The sequence below is a fragment of the Dermochelys coriacea genome, chromosome 1 (assembly GCF_009764565.3).
Source record: "Dermochelys coriacea isolate rDerCor1 chromosome 1, rDerCor1.pri.v4, whole genome shotgun sequence".
Classification (NCBI taxonomy): Eukaryota; Metazoa; Chordata; order Testudines; family Dermochelyidae; genus Dermochelys; species Dermochelys coriacea.
The window spans coordinates 261,090,763-261,109,541 of NC_050068.2; the positions used below are offsets into that span (position 1 = coordinate 261,090,763).

At 43.3% G+C, this 18,779-nt stretch overlaps 1 protein-coding gene across 1 annotated transcript in view; it reads right to left on the minus strand.

Moving 5' to 3' along the window:
- Positions 1 to 609: 609 nt before the first annotated feature.
- ST13 (ST13 Hsp70 interacting protein) overlaps positions 610 to 18,779 on the minus strand; it is a 33,658-nt gene continuing 15,488 nt past the window's right edge. Inside the window, 11 exon segments of the mRNA XM_043502171.1 lie at positions 610 to 2,440; positions 5,609 to 5,655; positions 5,658 to 5,708; positions 6,959 to 6,996; positions 7,742 to 7,743; positions 7,910 to 7,959; positions 7,962 to 8,009; positions 8,012 to 8,024; positions 16,837 to 16,875; positions 16,877 to 16,923; positions 16,926 to 16,939. Coding sequence (XP_043358106.1) covers positions 2,261 to 2,440; positions 5,609 to 5,655; positions 5,658 to 5,708; positions 6,959 to 6,996; positions 7,742 to 7,743; positions 7,910 to 7,959; positions 7,962 to 8,009; positions 8,012 to 8,024; positions 16,837 to 16,875; positions 16,877 to 16,923; positions 16,926 to 16,939 — 529 coding nt within the window. The 3' untranslated portion in view covers positions 610 to 2,260.

An 18,779-nucleotide genomic window follows, 5' to 3' on the forward strand; every position in this document is an offset into this window, starting at 1 on the left:
TGGGGGAGCGGGGCGGGGAGGGAGGGAGACTTTACTTAAGTGACAGGTTTCAGAGTAGCAGCGGTGTTAGTCTGTATCCACAAAAAGAAGAAAAGGAGTACTTGTGCACCTTAGAGACTAACAAATTTATTAGAGCATAAGCTTCGTGAGCTACAGCTCACTTCATCAGATGCATGCAGTGGAAAATAGTCATTTTCCACTGCATGAATCCGATGAAGTGAGCTGTAGCTCACAAAAGCTTATGCTCAGATAAATTTGTTAGTCTCTAAGGTGCCACAAGTACTCCTATTTTTTGTACTTAAGTGGACTCTATATGCATTCACACAGCATAGTAGGTTGAGCATCAGCAGCACCCGAGGTTCAACCTATACTCCCTAGCTTGACTGATTTAAAGACACCATCACTCAAGCCAGAAATTTTTGTATATGGACAGGAGCTGGTTAGGGGCAACACTCGAGCTATAATTTGAGTGAACTTGCAGGGAAGACAAGCTCTTAGTCAAGCATTTAGTCCAGGCTGTATGCAGTTTAATCATGAACTGTGTGCTTACATTAGGGTTTCCACTTAATGAACAAGTTTTCAGTTACAAAGCCAAACCAAGAAACTTAATTTTTCAAAACCATACTTATTTTTTTTTTTAAAAGGCAACTAGAAGTATTTCAGAACTATATTTCTTAAGCAAAAAAGAATTCACATCTTTCCATTTTGCAAGGTTATTAGTATGAGAAATAAAAATGTGTGGTGTGTGTGTGTGTGATTTTTGCATCTGCCAAGTTCCTAAACAGTCAGATTTAATTAAAAACAGTGACATCCATTATGGCTTAAGACACAGAATTACAAGATCACTGGACAGAAAGGCTTTCAGAAGACCCAAAAGTGACCAAAAGCTAGTTCTGATAAACTTCCAACATGAGCAGGAGGCAATGTTTAGTAAAGACAAAAAAACAGATGGAAGCAGCAAGAACATACCAGCAAAGACACACTGTTCGAAGAATACCCATGCTGTAAATTCACAAAGTGTTAAAAAGTATGTCGCCATCTGTGCCAACTAATCCACCTTCTCATATTGATCCCAAATCCCAAGAACCATGAATTGAACTGAAGTGTTGACCACTGGGACAGCATCATATTAAAAAAGAAAGTTAAAGATGGAAGACTGAGGTGTGCGATAGTAGGAAAGGACTCGACTGCTCTGACTGAACTGACAAGAGAACAGAGACAAAAGTTGAAGACTTTGACCACAAGATTTCATCTGTAAGCATATTAGGACTCAGACTCCCTCAGAACCCAGAGTTGCTCTATTGTGGGATTTATTCTGCCTTTAACTGATAGTAATAGCTTTTTATACCCAATGTTCAGGATAGCTTGCCCACTTAAGGGGACAGAGATGGTGGTAGGGACAAGTTTCCTTCCTTCTAATTTTCAAATGGATGAAGCCTGGCAAGAGTTGCCTCATCAGAAAGAGTACAACTAGTTAAAGACCAGCCAATTAGGGAAGATGCACTCCCTTATCCACCTGGACAGAGATAATACAACAGTATTACATAATATGTTGGACAAGATATAGCAAGTAACCTACCTATCCTCAGTGGTGTTTGCAATAAAATGTGTTTCATGCCAGAATGAGCAAAGGATAGCCACAGAGCAGGGGACAATCCTAAGCTTTAAACAGTGTTGGCAGTACTGCCAGAAGTTCCAGTGTATAAGTAGTTAGAATATTGGTGATCTTATTGGTTTTGCTCTAACCACCATCTAAAGTCAGCCACATGTCAAACTGTAAAGCAATAAAAGGGTGTGTAACAGAACCTGCGGACACCTCCTTCATCCAGTTAATACTTTAAAATAATTGTCCTCACCCCCTCCTACAATTAGGCCAATTTTCCTGTCCAGATGGATAACACAGGACCCTGGTGTTACAATTCCTGCTTCTTTACTTGCTGGGAAGTGAAAGCCAGGATGACAGTTTGATTTAAAACAGCTTTTTGTTAAATCAGACTACCTATTGAAAGATTACAATCTATTATAAACCTTAATTCAAAGGAAACAGCATTTAATACTTGTAACAAATTGTTGCAACTCTTGGATAGAGAGGGAGGATTGAAAGTATATGTTATTGAGTATAATTTGGAGTAACTAAATCAATCTTTGCCAAAGTTTGATGCATGGGGGTAAGAAGCGGACTCTCTTTAGAGCACCCCAGTTCTTCTTCATGAGAAGATGAGAGGTACAATGGTTTGTGTTATTGCAACACCTGCATTTGTTAAGTAATCAATTCTTTTTTCCATACACTTGTGATTTTATTAAAAGGGAATTTATGGTTGACTTCCAATTTGGCTGACAGTTTGCTGATAAGGTTCATGACCTTGGGGTTGTTCTGGTACTTGGACATGTTTGCTGGGTTCTGGGCAACATCTTGGAATGCGACCATAACTTCGGGATCCTGCAACAGCAGAGGAAAGATGTTATTGTAGCTTTACTCTAATACAAAAAGCCGTAAAACATTTCAAGTAAATATAGCACTAGACTGACTGCTCTGGAGATAAGGAGTCACACCACCTTTGGCTTTAAAGTCTATCTAGTTGGGTTTTGGATGAGAGACCTCTAAAGCAAAATCCAGGTGATACAGGATGTGAAGCTGGCAATTCATTAGGTAGCATGTGAGTCAGTACTAAGCTAATCTCACAACAAGGTGCAAGAGGTACCATATTTGGATGAGATGAAACTGAGTCTGACTTGAAGATATTACAGACACCATGTCACTTGTAAGGATGTCAAGTTGGACAGTATTTGAATTTTGGTGACTATGTTCTGACTGAATGTTCCCCCTGCAGTTTTATTTAGGTATACAGAACTCTCACTTTCTTTGCTGAAAAGTTCTTTAAGTATGCTATTAGACAAAATAAACTCTTAGAAGTGGGAAAAGCAAAAAAACTCTTCCATGCAATTAAGATTACAAATGCCATGCTCGAGCTTACGTAAACTGTGTACTTTATAAAGGCACAGGTGCAGTACAAGAATCACTCTGGAGGCCTCAATTAAATCAGCATAGGAGCAGATTTTGGACTTTAACCTTGACTAGGAGTGAAGCCATCTATTTTAATGACCTAAAGACTCAGGTACTCTGGGGTGTAAACCAGAGCACAAGAAGTTTGAAATAAATGTGCAATCTAATGTCTTCATATTCCAAGGAGTTTGGGGTTAAGACCCCATAGGAAGATGGCAAAGTTGGACAAAGTCTATCTTCTTTCTCAGCCTATTCAAGAGGGGTGCAGACTTTCCCAGGGCACATTCCCCCATCTCTCCCCCAACTTCCACCTGGTAGGGCATCAGTGTGGAAGTGTGATTTAAATCATATGGGAAGTTTCATACTGCATGATTCAAAATGGAACTTTCATATGCTAAATAGATTTTAGACCAATCAGTTCTATTCTCAGGGCTATTGCATGCTCAGTTTGACATTTCAAATAGTCTGCCTCATATTTTTCCTCTTACAGCTATAGGGATTTCCCTCAAATTTTCACCTTTGGGCTGAGATTGAGCACCGATTGTTTCAGCCCAAGAACAATGAGAAAGTTATGAAAAAAAAACGAGGGAATTTTATTAGAAGGTACTTTGCTATTTTAACTAGTGTGTTTACTGCTGAAAAACAAGATTTATATCTACACTAATTTTAGCTTCACAGCTTAGCATGGAGTCATAACTAAGATATGTACATTTTTCTGTACTGAGTACAACACCTTTGACATTTGCACTATTGGTCTAAGTGGCTCTTTTCACATTTAACTCTACGTTGTGCTTCTGAATGATCTTATTGAGCATCTGCGCATGCACACATTACAGTCTATGTGGCCATCAATGCTATGGTTGGAAAGACATTTCCATGATAAACTTCTTACACTTCAGCCATATCTGAACTAGACAACTGAACTGTTCTTAATTCAAATAGTGAGAACACCAGCTTAAATTCAAAAGCAGGAACTGACAATGCCCAGATAAAGACAGTGAAATACAAGAAAATAAAAATGTGACAGCCACTCAAATGTAGCTTCAGAAAACAAACATAGGCAAGCCATTTCCTCAACACCGTTCTCAGCTGATTCTTTCAGAGACTAAAAGCTCAACAGATGTTGGCTAAATAAGTTTATTAGAAATCATTTCAACAGGTTGAACAGTAGATAAAAGGAAGGCTAACACAGGCCTTCAAAAGATGAACACAGTAACAAGTTTGTGGTTTTGATTGTGTGTGTGGTGTAAGGCTAATATCACTCATTACAAAAGTCAGAAGAGGACAACTTCAATGGAGACCACCCTAAATCGGACTGGACTTTAGGGGGCAATTAAAGTTTATGACTTAACAGGAAACAGCTTCTATAAACATAGAAGACTAAACTCCTATCTAGGTGTCAATATTAAGTATTACCATTTGCTACATGTATGCAGAACCAGTCATTCCAGCTACTTTGCAAGTCACCTATACATTAGAGAAAGGCAGCCAAAGGCCTGCCATGTGTAGTATTCAAAAGCCTAGGAATCTTTTCCCATTAACTTGCAGAGAATCAGCATGTGAAAGAAGCCATCACCAGTACTAAGGACATCAGGGCAAAGCTCTGACCTAAAAATTTCTTCCATATTATTCATGCATGTCCTGGAAGCCATTACTGCAGATCACACCAGTTCAGGTAAAGATTTGCTCCCAGGTATTGCTATCATTAAAATTAAAGACGTCTGCATGGGCCATGTACACGTTTCCAAGCTCAGACATTCCAAACATGATTTCTTGCTATGCTTTTGCTTAGCATAGAAGGCTTCAAAAAAGCTATGGAAAAGCTGTTTCAGTAGGTCAGTGTGCCCAGGGTACTAAGTATTTCACATCTGAAAGCCATCCGGGACTAATACCCAATTACTTGTTTAAATAAAAATATCAATAAGACACCTTTATACCTGCCCATGTCAATTTGTCAAAGTGTCTCAGTTTTGTTTCAGCCCCACCCATAATTTTTCTTCAACAACTGCCAACAGATTTACCCCTAGGCCAGCTAGTGGGATGCTTCTCTGAACTCCAACACCATAACTAGTTTAACGGGTATGGAATGTTCTTAGCATGGGAAAAATGGGCTTTCATATATGGCAATATGGAATTTGCCAGATCCGTTCATCCAGCCCAGCGTTCTGCCTTTCAAGAAGATTTATCATACACATTCAAGAGACAACAAGCCTTCTCATTCACAGCTGGGTCAGATCTCGTAGAAGTAGTGTAATGAGAGTCCCACAAAACCATGCAAAAGAGAGGGAGAAAATAGCTCCAAAAGCTAGAGTGCATGCTGTATTGTACAATTCTAGTTTTGTCTAGAATATCTTGTGCAATGAAAGGTCAGGAGTATTAATTAGCCACAACCAGCTAGGACAAATAGCCTATATATTCATCCCAGAGTGATGCCACCCATGCTGTTAGAGTTTCACTAACTGCTCGTCATTTGTCTTAAGGGGGAAAAAAAAAAAAAGCTCCCAACCTTGGGTAAGATAGATTTTTCCTCTCCCTGTAAGTGAGAAGAGAACATATGTTGTGTCCTCATTTTGCATGTTTATGTTTATCACTGCAAGTCCTCACCTGCATGGCTGCAAGAACCTCTGGGTCGCTGAGAATTTCATTGAGACAGGCATCCCTGCCATGCCTGGCATACCTCCAGGCATACCTCCCGGAAACCCACCTGCAAATAGAAAAGACAAAAATACAGAAGGAAAAAAGTTCAGTCATCTATATACGAGCACATGCACATAGCCCAGGACAGCCCATCTTTTACCAGTCCCGCCAGGAAGGTGAACAAACAGGTCTTCCACAAGGCTACTGTTGTTCCACCAACTAGAAAATAGGGGGTTCATCACTTTCTCTTCCTGTGAATATATGCATCTCATTTCATCCACATTTTTGGAATCTAAGGCAATAAGAGGCTCATAACAATGGCTGCAGTTATTTCGGGTTAACTCACCAAACCAGGTAAAGCCTATCAGCTCAAATCCAGTAGCATAAAAAGGATTTAGTATCTGAGGCAGAAGTAACATGGGGCAGGAAGTCAGCAGTGAGACACCTCATGAACAAAGCACACTCAGCAGAAATCTTATGCTGAATGCTTAGTCATGTATTAACAAAATAAGCAAAGTGCCATAAGAGATGCCAATTTTGGACACTAAACCAGAATACATCATGTGTGTTGTGCTGAGCATGGAGTGGAGTCCCTGCCCATTCATCAATTTCCTAGCAGAACTGATTTGAAGCCAGAGTGTACCCCACCTCCAGGAAAGTCTTCTCATGTACTGACAACAGAAGTCCCAATTTCTCCCCAATACTTATTGCAAACAAAATATAGTGCCAAGAGCATGCAACTATTGCAGCTTATTATATCCCAATGTTGAGAAAGAGATGAGTTCTCTCTGAATAGTACCAGAAATTGTGTCTTATTAAATGAATTCTACTACTCAATGAACCACAGGTCTCTCCCAGCACATATTTCCCAATATTCAGTCTTGAATTTCCCTTCACCCAGTCTCCTCATATTACTCTTCAAGAGAGCCTCCAGGCCACCCTGGACAACTCCTTTCCTTCCTAAAAGTATTTACAGAGTTCTATTCCTCACTTCTAGCTGGCTAAGCAATACATTATTTTTATATTCTTGTCATACACAACTTTCTTCATCCCAATGATCTTCAACTGTTGAGCTCTGAATCTTTCACATTTATTTACTACACACCATGAGTCTCACTCAGTAGTTGGTAGAAAGACTACCTCTCCCCTTCATCCCTCCAAAAACTAAAGCCTTCTCAAGTTCCCGATCTCACAACCTTGTCCTTTCACTGAAGGGCATTGAGAATAATGAAGCTTTGGCCCTGCCTCACATGAAGACGACAACATCCTTCTGTGCCTGATTAGGATTCCCAAAAAATGAGGTACCTGGAAAGCCACCAAACTGAGCTCCTCCTGCCTGTCGCCGGGCTTCTTCTCTCCTGCAAATGACAGCACATCATTCCAGAAAGAACAATGAAATGGCAGACAACCTTCCTACTACCTAAATGGCCTTTTGGGAAAAAATTGTCAGCTAAATTTGAGTCACTTAAGAGCTGGGGTAGTCAACAGGCAGACCGCAGGCCAAATCCATACTGCCAGATGCTTTTAACTAGACCACAACATCTTTTATTTACTCTTATTGTAGGGGTTTGTTTTTTAATTATTTAAACTTTTCTCTGGAGTCTGGACCCTGACTATACCTGACCAAGAAATTCTGACCTAGCCAAAAAATAATTGACTATCTCTGTTTAAGAGGACTAGTGATAAGGGCCCACTATAGTGCCTACATACAACAGAACTGAGAGGAAAACAGATGGCAAGGTGGGAGGACAGTACGTGAGAAACTAGGGGGGGGAAAGGGGGGGGGGTTAAAAATAAGAATCACGTTCAGCACAAAACCTTTGTGCCAAGATCCCTACTTACTGCAGCTCAGTTGAGAACTATGGCAACTTATAGCTTCAGTTACTTTTAAAAGTTGAATTTTTAAGAAACCTTTGCCCTGGTGCAGGCCAAAAAGGAAGTGAAAAGTTACATTGGTGGTAGAACCTGGTAACTGAATATTCCAGATTCAACAGAATCCGAGGAGGCAGCAGAATCCACCTCTGATTTCACTGTCTCAGCTAGTCAAGTACCAAGACACACAGCACCTAGCACAATTGGGTCCTGGTCCATGATTAAGACTCCTAGGCGTTATCGTATACAAATACTAAAATCCATTTTTTAAAAAAATATATATTGAAGGGGTTGCTACAACAGAATTCTCTACCAAAAAAGGTTAACCTTGCACCACTCCCAAGATTATGCAACACTTACAAACTTTTTTTTTTTTTTTTTTAAATCAAAGCTCACCCTCTGTGCTCTCTCATGTTCCTCTCGGGCCTTCTTTACTCTATCCAGCTTTCCTGGATTTCTTTTTCTTCACGCTTTCGCTCATACTTCCTGCGATGTCAGCAATCTTCTGAGCCTGAGGCAGGAAGAAACAGTGAGGTATTCTTGTGCATTTCCAAGATGAACCATCATAATACGGACGTTTTCCTTTGAGATACAGCATAAATTTAGCCACTGAACTAGTTTCAGTGAGTTTTTAAAACAAGTGTTGACGACTTCATCACATAGCATTAATTGACTTTAGAGATTACATTTATCACATAGATCTTACAAATACCATCAGCAGTATTGGGGCCTAACAACATGGCTAGACTAGTCAAAATATGCATTTTTTTCCCCAATAGAGCTCCCCAACCCAATACCCTTTGGCCAGCAAGAACAGGCAGAGAAAAGCCTGGCCTCCTCCACAGAGAGTCAATACCAGTTGTTTGCCATACAAACAGGGAACTTCCACAAGAACAATACGAAGAACATTTTTGCTGCTTCCAAAAACACCACCACTGTGCATGCAAAATTTGATCATTAGAGCAAAAGGTCACTTCCTGATTCTAGTTCTGTAAAACATTGGGCTTTTTGTCTTCTAGAGAGTGTTTTTATATGTAAAACGCTTACATGCAAGTTCCTTATTAAATCAGAGCTTCCCTGAACTCAAGCAGGGAAGGAGAGGTGGAAAAGAAATTGCTTCTCACAAGTGGCTCGTTCTCCACATATATTGCCTCTACAGAATCCCACTGCAGAAGACTAGCTAGCAGTGATCTCTTAATATGAAGGGAGACAAGTGAGGAAAATATAGTGGAAAAGTAATTGAAGCACTGTCCTCCTGAAACCAGGTTCTGCTTTTCGAGAGTGTTGGAAAAATGGTTTCTGTCTTAAGTCACTGAACTCCACATAACAACCCTGAAGATTTCAGATAATGGCATGCATCGCTATAATTTGCCTGAAGGCTTGTCCTTCCTCTGCGCCCCAAAAGCTTCACACCCTGTGAGCTCAAGGCCAAGAACACTACCTAGTACATACCTGACTGGTATACTTCTTATCCTTTCTCCTTTCATAGAGAGACTTTGAATTGAGATTTTTTTTTTGGGGCCTTGACCCTTGTATCTCATCTCTACGAGGCCACAATGGTCAGCCTTTTCTACACAGCTTCCGTCTCTGTAGTAACATTCCTCAGATCCAGAGTACACAGCCTTATCTCTCCAGGGGTTTTCTGGGGCTTTGACAAATATAGAGGCAGTAATATACTGGATGTGGAATATGAGAAAGCCAGTGTTTTTTCTGGTTGAGGTCTGCCACACTCCGAGATTCTCCTGCCATAGTAATGACCATGAAAACCAAGGGGTAAGTTTTCAGCAGAACCTAAGCCTCTTTTCAAAAATGACAGACACTTAACCTGGTCTACCACTCCGACGGTTAACGTCAAATTTAGCAGCCTAAGATTGATTAACCCTGCCACCTGTCCACATGACAAAGCCATTTTTGTTGACTGTAAAGGGCTCTTAAAAATCGATTTCTGTACTCCTCCCGACGAGGGGAATTAGCATGAAATCGACATCGCTGGGTCGAATTTGGGGTAGTGTGGACACAATTCGACAGTATTGGCCTCCGGGAGCTTCCAGAGTGCTCCATTGGGACTGCTCTGGACAGCACTTTCAAATCAGATGCCACTAGCCAGGAACACAGGAAAAGCATCAGGAACTTTTGAATTTCATTTCCTGTTACGCCAGCATGGCGAGGTGCTCAGCACAGGTGACCATGCAGTCCCAGAATCACAAAAGAGCTCCAGCATGGACCGAGCGGAAGGTACTGGATCTGATCGCTGTATGGGGAGACGAATCCGTGCTATCAGAACTCCATTCCAAAAGACGAAATGCCAAAATATTTGAAAAAAGTCTCCAAGGGCATGAAGGACAGAGGCTATACAGGGACCCATAGCAGTGTTGCATGAAAATTAAGGCGCTCAGGCAAGCCTACCAAAAATCCAAAGAGGCAAACGGCTGCTCCGGGTCAGACCCCCGGACATGCCACTTCTATGATGAGCTGCATGCAATTCTAGGTGGTGCCCCTACTACTACCCCACCCTGTACGGGGACTCCTGCAAGGGGGATGGGGGTCGTCTCGCGCAACAGGCATGGGGACGAGGAAGATGATGAGGAGAAGGATGAAACAGTTCTCCCCGACAGCCAGGAATGTTTATCACTCTGGAGCCAATACCTTCCCAAGGAGTGTTCCTGGACTTGAAGATGGTAGAAGGCACCGCTGGTGAGTGCCCTTTGTAAATATAATACCTGGTTTAAAAGCAAGCATGTTTAATGATTAATTTGCCCTGAGGACTTGGGATGCATTCGTGGCCAGTACAGCTACTGGAAAAGTCTGTTACCGTGTGTCTAGGGATTGGAGCAGAAATCCTCCAGCAACATCTCAGTGAAGCTCTCCTGGAGGTACCTCCCAAAGCCTTTGCAAAAGGGTTTCTGGAGAAGGCAGCCTCATTGCGTCCTCCATTGTAGGACACTTTACCACACCAGGCCAGTGCCGTAGTCTGAAATCCTTGCATAAGAAAGCATGGCAGCGTATGGTCCAGGAGTTTGCTGGCATTCAAGCAACATCCATTCTTTACCTCTGTAGTATCTCCTCAGAGCGAGTGATATCTTCATGGTCAGCTGGTTGAATGAAATAGGGGAATTTATTAAGGGGACATTCAGAGGTGGCCATTCCCGCTGGGCTGTTTGTCTGTGCCTGAAAAGAAATCATCCCCGGTGTTAGCCATGCGGTGCAGGGAGGGGTGAAGCGATCATCCCAGAGAATTGGTGTGTGTGTGGCAACTGGGGGACCTTGTACTGAAAGCACACGTGCTATGTAATGTTAACAGCTTGGTTCACCGTGAAAGAGTCTACCCATTGTTCTCTAAAATGTGTCTTTTTAAATACTACTCTCCCTTTTTTCCCCACTCCCACAGCTGCAAACGTTTCAACGCTCCCCCTACCATCTCCGGTCCAGAGGCTAGTGCAGATAAGGCAGCGAAAAAAAACGCACTTGTGATGAAATGTTCTGAGCTCATGCAGTCCTTCTGCACTGAAAGAGCTCAGCAGAATGCGTGGAGCAAACAATGTCAGAGTCCAGGAAAGCAAAATGAATGCGAGGACAGGACGGATATCCGAGAGGAGAGGGGGCGGGATCAAGATAATAGTGGTGGCGGCACGCATGGTGAGAGGAAAGCAGGATGCAATGCTGAGGCTACTGTAAGGATCAAACCGATATGCTCCGGCGTATGGCGAGCTGCAAGAAAGGCAGCAGGAGCACAGACTGCCGCGGCAGCCCTGTGTACCAACCCAGCCTCCTCCCCCAAGTTTCATGGCCTCTCACCCAACCACTCCACCCAGAGGGCTGCCCAAGCAACAGAAGGTTGGTATTCAATAAGATTGAAGTGCAATGTGGCCTTGTCCTTCCCTCCTCCACCACCACCCTCCCGGGCTACCTTGGCAGTTATCCCCCCTATTTGCGTGACGAATTAATAAAAAATGCAATGAATTTGAAACAACAACGCCTTCTTTTGCCTCTGCAAGCGGTGATCGAAGGCCGGGAGGTCCGTTGGCTTACGGGGAAGTAGACTAAACCAAGGAGGCGGGTTTTCATCACGGAGAACAAAGAATTGTTTCACACCCATAGCCTGGCCAGTCATGAAAACTGGTTTCAAAGCTTCTCTGCGCACAGCGTGCCCTGTTGTGCTCTTCTACAGCCTGGTGTCTGGCTGCATGTAATCCGCGTCCGGCAATTTGCCTCAGCCTCCCACCCCTGCCATAAACGTCTCCCCTACTCACAGAGATTGTGGAGCACACAGCAAGCAGTAATAACAATGGAAATATTGGTTCGCTACGGGTCTTAACGGAGTCAGTAACTGCGCCAGCGTGCTTTTAAAACATCCAAATGCACATTCTACCACCATTCTGCACTTGCTTAGTCCTATAGTTGAAACAGCCCCTGACTACTGTCCAGGCTGCCGGTGTATGGCTTCATGAGCCATGGCATTAAGTGGTAGGCTGGGTCCCCAAGGATAACTCTAGGCCATTTCAACATCCCAACAGTTATTTTCTGGTCTGGAAAGTACATCCCTTCCTGAGCTGTTCAAACAGACCAGAGTTCCTGAAGATGCGAGCGTCTTGTACCTGTTCCGGCCATCCCACTTTGATGTCTGTCAAACGTCCTTATGATCCACCAGTGCTTGCAGCGCCATTGAAAGTACCCCTTCGGTTCATGTACTGGCTGCCAGGTGGTCCGGGTCCCAAGATAGGGATGCGCGTCCATCTATAGCCCCACCACAGTTAGGGATCCCATTGCAGCAAAGCCATCCACTATGACCTGCACATTTCCCAGAGTCACTACCCTTGATAGCAGCAGTTCATGATTGTGTTGGCTACTTGGATCCCAGCCCCCCACAGTAGATTTGTCCACTCCAAATGATCTCCTGACTGACTGGTAGCTGTCTGACAATGCAAGCTTCCCGGAGAGGCTAAGCCACTCACTTGTGAACTGTGAGGGCTCGCTCTCATCTTGGTATTCCCTGCGCTTCAGGGCAGGGAAAGCAAGTCACTAAGTTCCATGAAAGTACCCTTATTCATGTGAAAGTTTCGGAGCCCACTGGGAATCATCCCTGACCTGCAAACACTATGCAGTCCCACCAGTATGTGCTTGTTTCCTGGATCCAGAATTGGCGTTACCATGCCATGAGCCTGTCCCATTGCCCACCAGGATGTCCAAATTGCTGAGGCCCCGTGCTTGAAGAGAGAGACGCCTGTGTCATGTCCTCATCACTCTCGTCCACTGTGCTGCTGTCGCCTCCTCGCCGCTGATTTTCCAGGTTCTGGTTCTGATCCTGATCATACTACAGGATAATGTGCGAGGTGTTTACAATGCTCCGTCGCTGCCGCGGGTGATACGAGTAGGCTCCATGCTTGCCATGGTATGGAGTCTGCAGGACAGCAGAGTTGCAGCTGAAGCTGTGGCTGATGATGATGCCACGAGATAGATATTTATAGGGACGAGAGGACCTGCGAGGTGGATTCAGAAGAGCAGAGTTGCAGCGGAAGAGGGAGCCCATGACAGCCAACATGGAGAATTTTGCTACTGAGTACGGATAGCAGCACAGCAGAGTTGCAGCGGAAGTGGTGGGATGACGCGGTTAGCACCACGCATGTTTACCGAGGAAGAACACATGTACCCAGGAGCCTATGACAGACAACATGGAGAAATTCGCTATCTAGACAAGAGCAGGAGAGCAGAGTTGCAAGGGAAGCGGTGGTTCAATGACGACGGTTAGCAGTCCTACTGCACGATCTGCTGAAAGCAGTATGGCGCCCAAACAGAAAAAAGGCGTGAAACGATTGTCTGCCATTGCTTTCACGGAGGAAGGGATGACTGACATGTACCTGCAACAATGTTTTTGCCTCATCAGGCATTGGGAGCTTAACTCAGAATTCCAATGGGCAGCGGAGACTGGGAACTGTGGGATAGCTACCCATGGTACATGCAGTCTGCCAACTTAATGTGCTTAGCATGGACACACAAACGACTGAATAAAATTGCTTCCTTAAAAAAAAAAAAACAAAAACAAAATGCACGATCTAATTTCGTAGTGTAGACATGCCCTTAGAGCCTAAATCTCGCACCTTCAGCTGGAAGTATTACTGAATGCAAGAATCCATGGCTCAAAAGTGCCTTTTCATGAATCTAGCAAATACCAAATTAGAGTCTGGAAGATCAATAGGCTTCTAGAGGAGAAAGTATACATTTGTAAAATGTTTTGAAGTCTCAGGATTGACAGATGTTGTGATCTCTTTCACAGAGACATGTTAAGCAGATCACCAGCCATGCTGCTGAGTAAAGGAATCTGAGGTCCAGAAGCATAACCCTGTTTCTTTGCTGGGCGAAGGAACACTTGACTCATGAGAAGAATGAATTGACAGGCTGGAAGCTTTGAGAAATAAGTTTGCCATGTCCTAAATGACTCTCTCTCTCTCAATATGGTAAATGAGAAAAGGCACAAAGCAGCTTTCCCTTAACTCCCAGTGTAAAAAAGACATTCATTAAGCACTGTGGATCCTTGCCTGCTCGAGCAAAACTTCAGGCACTTATTGTACTGATTCGTAGCAAAGAAATCCATATCTGGATGAGCCCACAAGGCAGAAAACAAGATGAGCCACCAAGAGTTTGAGTCGCCACTGGTTAATGATCAGCATCAGATGTACGCATTAAAATGCAGCCTCTAACTAATAGGGTAGAGCAGACAGGTTCACTTCATTTTGGATTCTCACTTCTTACAGAAAGGAAATGCCTGCCTCCTCATGGAGGCACGACTTCCACTTTCTCTAAGTAATATATCATAAGTAAGGCTGCAAGTCTTTCATGGAGGTCACAGATTCTGTGGATCTTTTCGGTACTTTCTGCAGTAGCCAGTGTGGCTGACCCTAGGGCTGCCTGAGCAGTTGCGGCAGCCCCAGACATCTGGTCCCAGGGGCCGCCAGAGCAACAGCAGTCCCAGGTTCTGCGTGGACCAGCAGCAGCAAGGCCCCAGGCTGCTGATATCCCCACTCATGGATTAGTAGTGGCAGGACCCTGCCCCTCCCCCGCAAGCACAGCAGCACCCCAAAGCCCCCTAGATTTAGTCAGGGGTATTTATAGTACAAGTCATGGAACAGGTCACAGACGTGATTTGTTGTTTATTGCCCGTGACCTATCCATGACTTGTATTAAAAATACCGTGATTAAATTGTAGCCTTAATCATAAGCATGTTATCTGTAGGATCTACTTTAGTTACCCTTCAATCTGTGGGTAGACAGATTTATGATAGAGTCTGATGGCTCCCAATTCGAGGAAGAGCATGTGGAGTTTCATTCCTGAGGCTTCCACACACCATGTTAAGTTTGAAGAGTGCTTTTAGGATCTCTACTGAGACGAGTCAACCACGAGTATTATCGGATTAATCATCCAATTAAACCCTTGAAGATTGCTGTGGGCAAATACTGCCAAGAGTGAGTACTGGACTTTCTGAAGTGGAAAAACTCACATCCAGCTGTGATTGTTTGGTTTTTACACCAGATTCAGCCACCCTTGCAAAGTTTGTGCACCTGAAGCCTTGCAAAGTTGGAGACAAAAGTGCAGTAGACATCAGGCTCACTCAGATAATTTCACTGGGCCTTCTAATCTAGATTTTGCTACTCCATTCTCTGGATGAATTCTTGGCCATTTCCCTAGGCAGTCAAGCTAGAGTTCTGCAGAATCTAAGGGGACCTTCTGTGAAGACTAGCCCTTGAGCTGTAGCCAGCATATTCAGTTTACTGTATAGTATAGCAGCAGCAGCAAGGCATCAGCATTGGTAACTCTTGCCTTGCAGGAAAGACTGATCTTTTAGCAGGACAGTCCTCCAGGTATGGCTACACCTAAGGCCCCCATACAGATTAACTGTGAACATTGACAAGCATTTGGTGACTACCTTTAGGGGTGCTGCCAGTCCAAAGAGAAGAACCTTACCTTAGTTGTTGCCGAAGATACTTCTGTGCTATTGCCTTATCAAGATGTGGAAGGAGAAGTCTTCAGAGGTAGGGTTCCATACCAGTCTTTAAGATTGAGGAGGATATGCTCCCCAGAAGAGACAGGTAGAATTTTGTTTCCTAGGTAATTTCTTCAATTTGCAGAATGTCTAGGAACAGAGCCTTCCCAGTATGGTTGCCAAGACCTCCTTTTGCAGCAGTTTCTGAGAAGAATGCTTGAAAAAAAATTAACGGAGTTGAGATATGGATGGCTGTAATGGAAGGAATACCAGTTTATGGGATCTAGGACCCACTGATCCTCTTGCATACGCAGATTCTGAAGCAGAGATTTCAGGAACTTTTTGGATAAAGCCTTGTAGATATTCCAGCATTTGGCAGTGTCCCTCTCGGAGGCATTTCATGTCTATCTGAAGCAAGAACAGTATGTGCCAAGTCAGAGGCACCTACCCTACAGGCTTCCTAAGTGGCTCCATGGACTTAAGTAAGATCCAAGGCAACTAAAATGTAACACTTGATCCCGGTCCATACCTATTAAAACAGCACAAACTATTACCACTATGTAAAAATAACAAAGAAGAAAGGGATAGAGTGGTCACGAACCACCTAACCGGTGAATGAAAAGAAACAGAGGAACCATTAGACAAGATATTTATGTCATCAATTTATGCAATGTCTAACTTGGAGAAATATTACACACCTTCCAACTGTTAACTACTGCTCAGAAATGGCTCACTGATCACATGACTCAGCATGGGATGTCTGCAGTGGTATTCTGCAGAGGCAAATTCATAAAGGAGAATGATAGCTGCCTTTAAGGAAAGCATATGCTGCCCCCCAGTGGTAGCGTAGTGGAAGAAATTTACTATAGAAATCATGGGTTGAGAGAACATTGCTGCTGAATATTCACACTAGTGAGAGCAGTTCACAGTGTCTGAGCCTTAGGAACCTTCTGGAAAGCAGCTATTTGAGTGTCCTCCTCAATTCTGAATACTCAGAACTAGGGTTACGAAGGGATGCATGACTCCAGCTGTCTCAGCTCCTTCTGCTAAACTCGGATAAAAACTCCAAAGAACAAGAGGAAAAGGGGCAGGTAATTATGAATATGAAGAAGCACCACACTCAAAGATCCAGTTACCCACAAATGGAAATGGGAAAGAAAAATCAAGGCAGTTTAAACCACAGAGTTGTTTTATAACCTCATCTCTGAAATGTTTGATACTGCAAGAGCACTTATGTAGCCCCAAAGGAAAAATGTTTTGCAAGCCTTCAGAAGTCTCTCTAACAAGCAGAATAGGCAGAAGCCGCCATGAAGAAGCCAATGTATTCCATTATCCCACCCCACTTACTCTTGGCTGCACCTCCTTCAGCATGGCACTAGCCTCATCATTCATAATCCAGTTTACATGCCAATGCAAGGTCATGTGCCGTCCTCTCCAGTGACCGAGGAGTCTGGAATTGAAGATACCATATGGGGTTAGTAGTGCTCTCTCTTCTCATCCTTCAATTCGCAACGGACAAGGTGGTAGTCAATGTCCCTTACATGGATCCACATGAACCTTGTAAAGTGGACACACAAATGAGCACCTGAATGGTCACAGACTTGGTGATAATTACTATACGTCATGGAAACAGAGCCCCAGGAGCATGAAACACTTAGGGGATATTTCCATGCTGCTTTATACTCCTACAACACAACTGCCACTTTTGCTTCAAGAGAAGCCAAATGGGTGATGTGAAGCCCATTAGTGTCATTCCTCTGACGGCGCAAAGAGGTTGCTGTTGTGGAAAAACAAGGTACTCCCTACCCAAAGTGGCAGGTATTGTATAGTCAATTAAAATTTGAAGTAGTAAATATAGTATCTATTGTCAAAGAGTTTGGTTGCTTCCACAGGCTGAGCTGTACACCCAGTTAGGCCCTTGTCTGCCCACTCAGGTCAGAACACCTTGTTGATTTTGGTGAAAGTCAGAAATCCAGAAAAGCTTGCTTTTCTAGTTTTTCACCAAAATCAATATGATTCTGATCAAAGTGGGGAGGGCGCTAACGGGCCTAGCTTGAGGGGCTTTCAGCAGCCTGATTTCCACTAAAATCAGGGCCCACAAAGCGTCCATTGATGGTGCAGGCAGAAGCAGCTCCCTAGCACCCTAACCACTATTTTCTAACTCTGAGGTCACTGCCTCTCACTATCTATGAGTAACCAAATGGTGATTTTAGTAGAAGTCCGGCTTTTGCAATTTTCCCCCAAATCAATACAGTTCTGCGCACTGATACACAGAATTTCCTACAATTTTGGAATTGTTCAGAAGCAGTTTTTCAAAAGTTTATCACATTACATACTGACAAAGAAAGTCGGAGAAATGTCATCAGTTTGAGTTCAGAGCCTTGCTTCACTTGGTCAATGAGCCCTTGAGCTCGTTTTGATTGGCCAATTATATTAAGGATAACACACCCTGACTCTTACACAGCACTTTTTGCTTTATAGATCTTAACGTGCTACACAAAGATGGCAAATATCCCCATTTTATGGATAGTGAAAATGGAACTGAGGTGCAATGACTTAACCAGCAGGCTAGTGGCACAGCCAGGAACCGAATCAAAGCACGGAAATTCCCCCACCCATCAGGCCTCTAACACTACTTCAGGGTGTATTCGAGTCACCCACATTCAAGGAAAGTCTTACTATCATTCTGATGTGTTAAGGTGAGAGCCTCCATGGTCTCGTAAGTAGTCTCACGATTAAAACATTGCAGATTGTGATCTTGACCAGATGTCATAATTTAGACATGATGCTCTTGTACTTAACCAGCCCCCAACATGATTCAAGGGAAACAGTGGAATCATGACGTTGCTAAAGGTGCAATTTTTAGGATGATGACAAAACTCTGGTCCTGATGACAGAAATCCCTTAAGGAGTCTATAATACACTTTCCAAAGAGCAGAGTTCCTGAATATTCATTTAAATGAAAATACAAATTAGGACATTTTCGAAGTCCTTTAGAAACACTTTGCTAATGTTTCATTACCAGTTCTGCAAATAGGATTTTATCCTATGATGGTCTGCTATCTTAAGCAGATACCATCCACCATGGACCCCTGTTACGAGATGTATGTAGAACAATAGCTTGCCCCAAAAGAAACAGCAAAAATTGAGTTTCACTGTTGTTTAAGTAGCTTTTTTAGTTAACAGTTAGTTTGTTCTCCTTAACCGTTATACATCTCCACAAAAGTTTTAAAAAACTTTAGAAGATCATCATTCTTGAGATGTGTGGATGCAGAGAGAATAAGACAGTT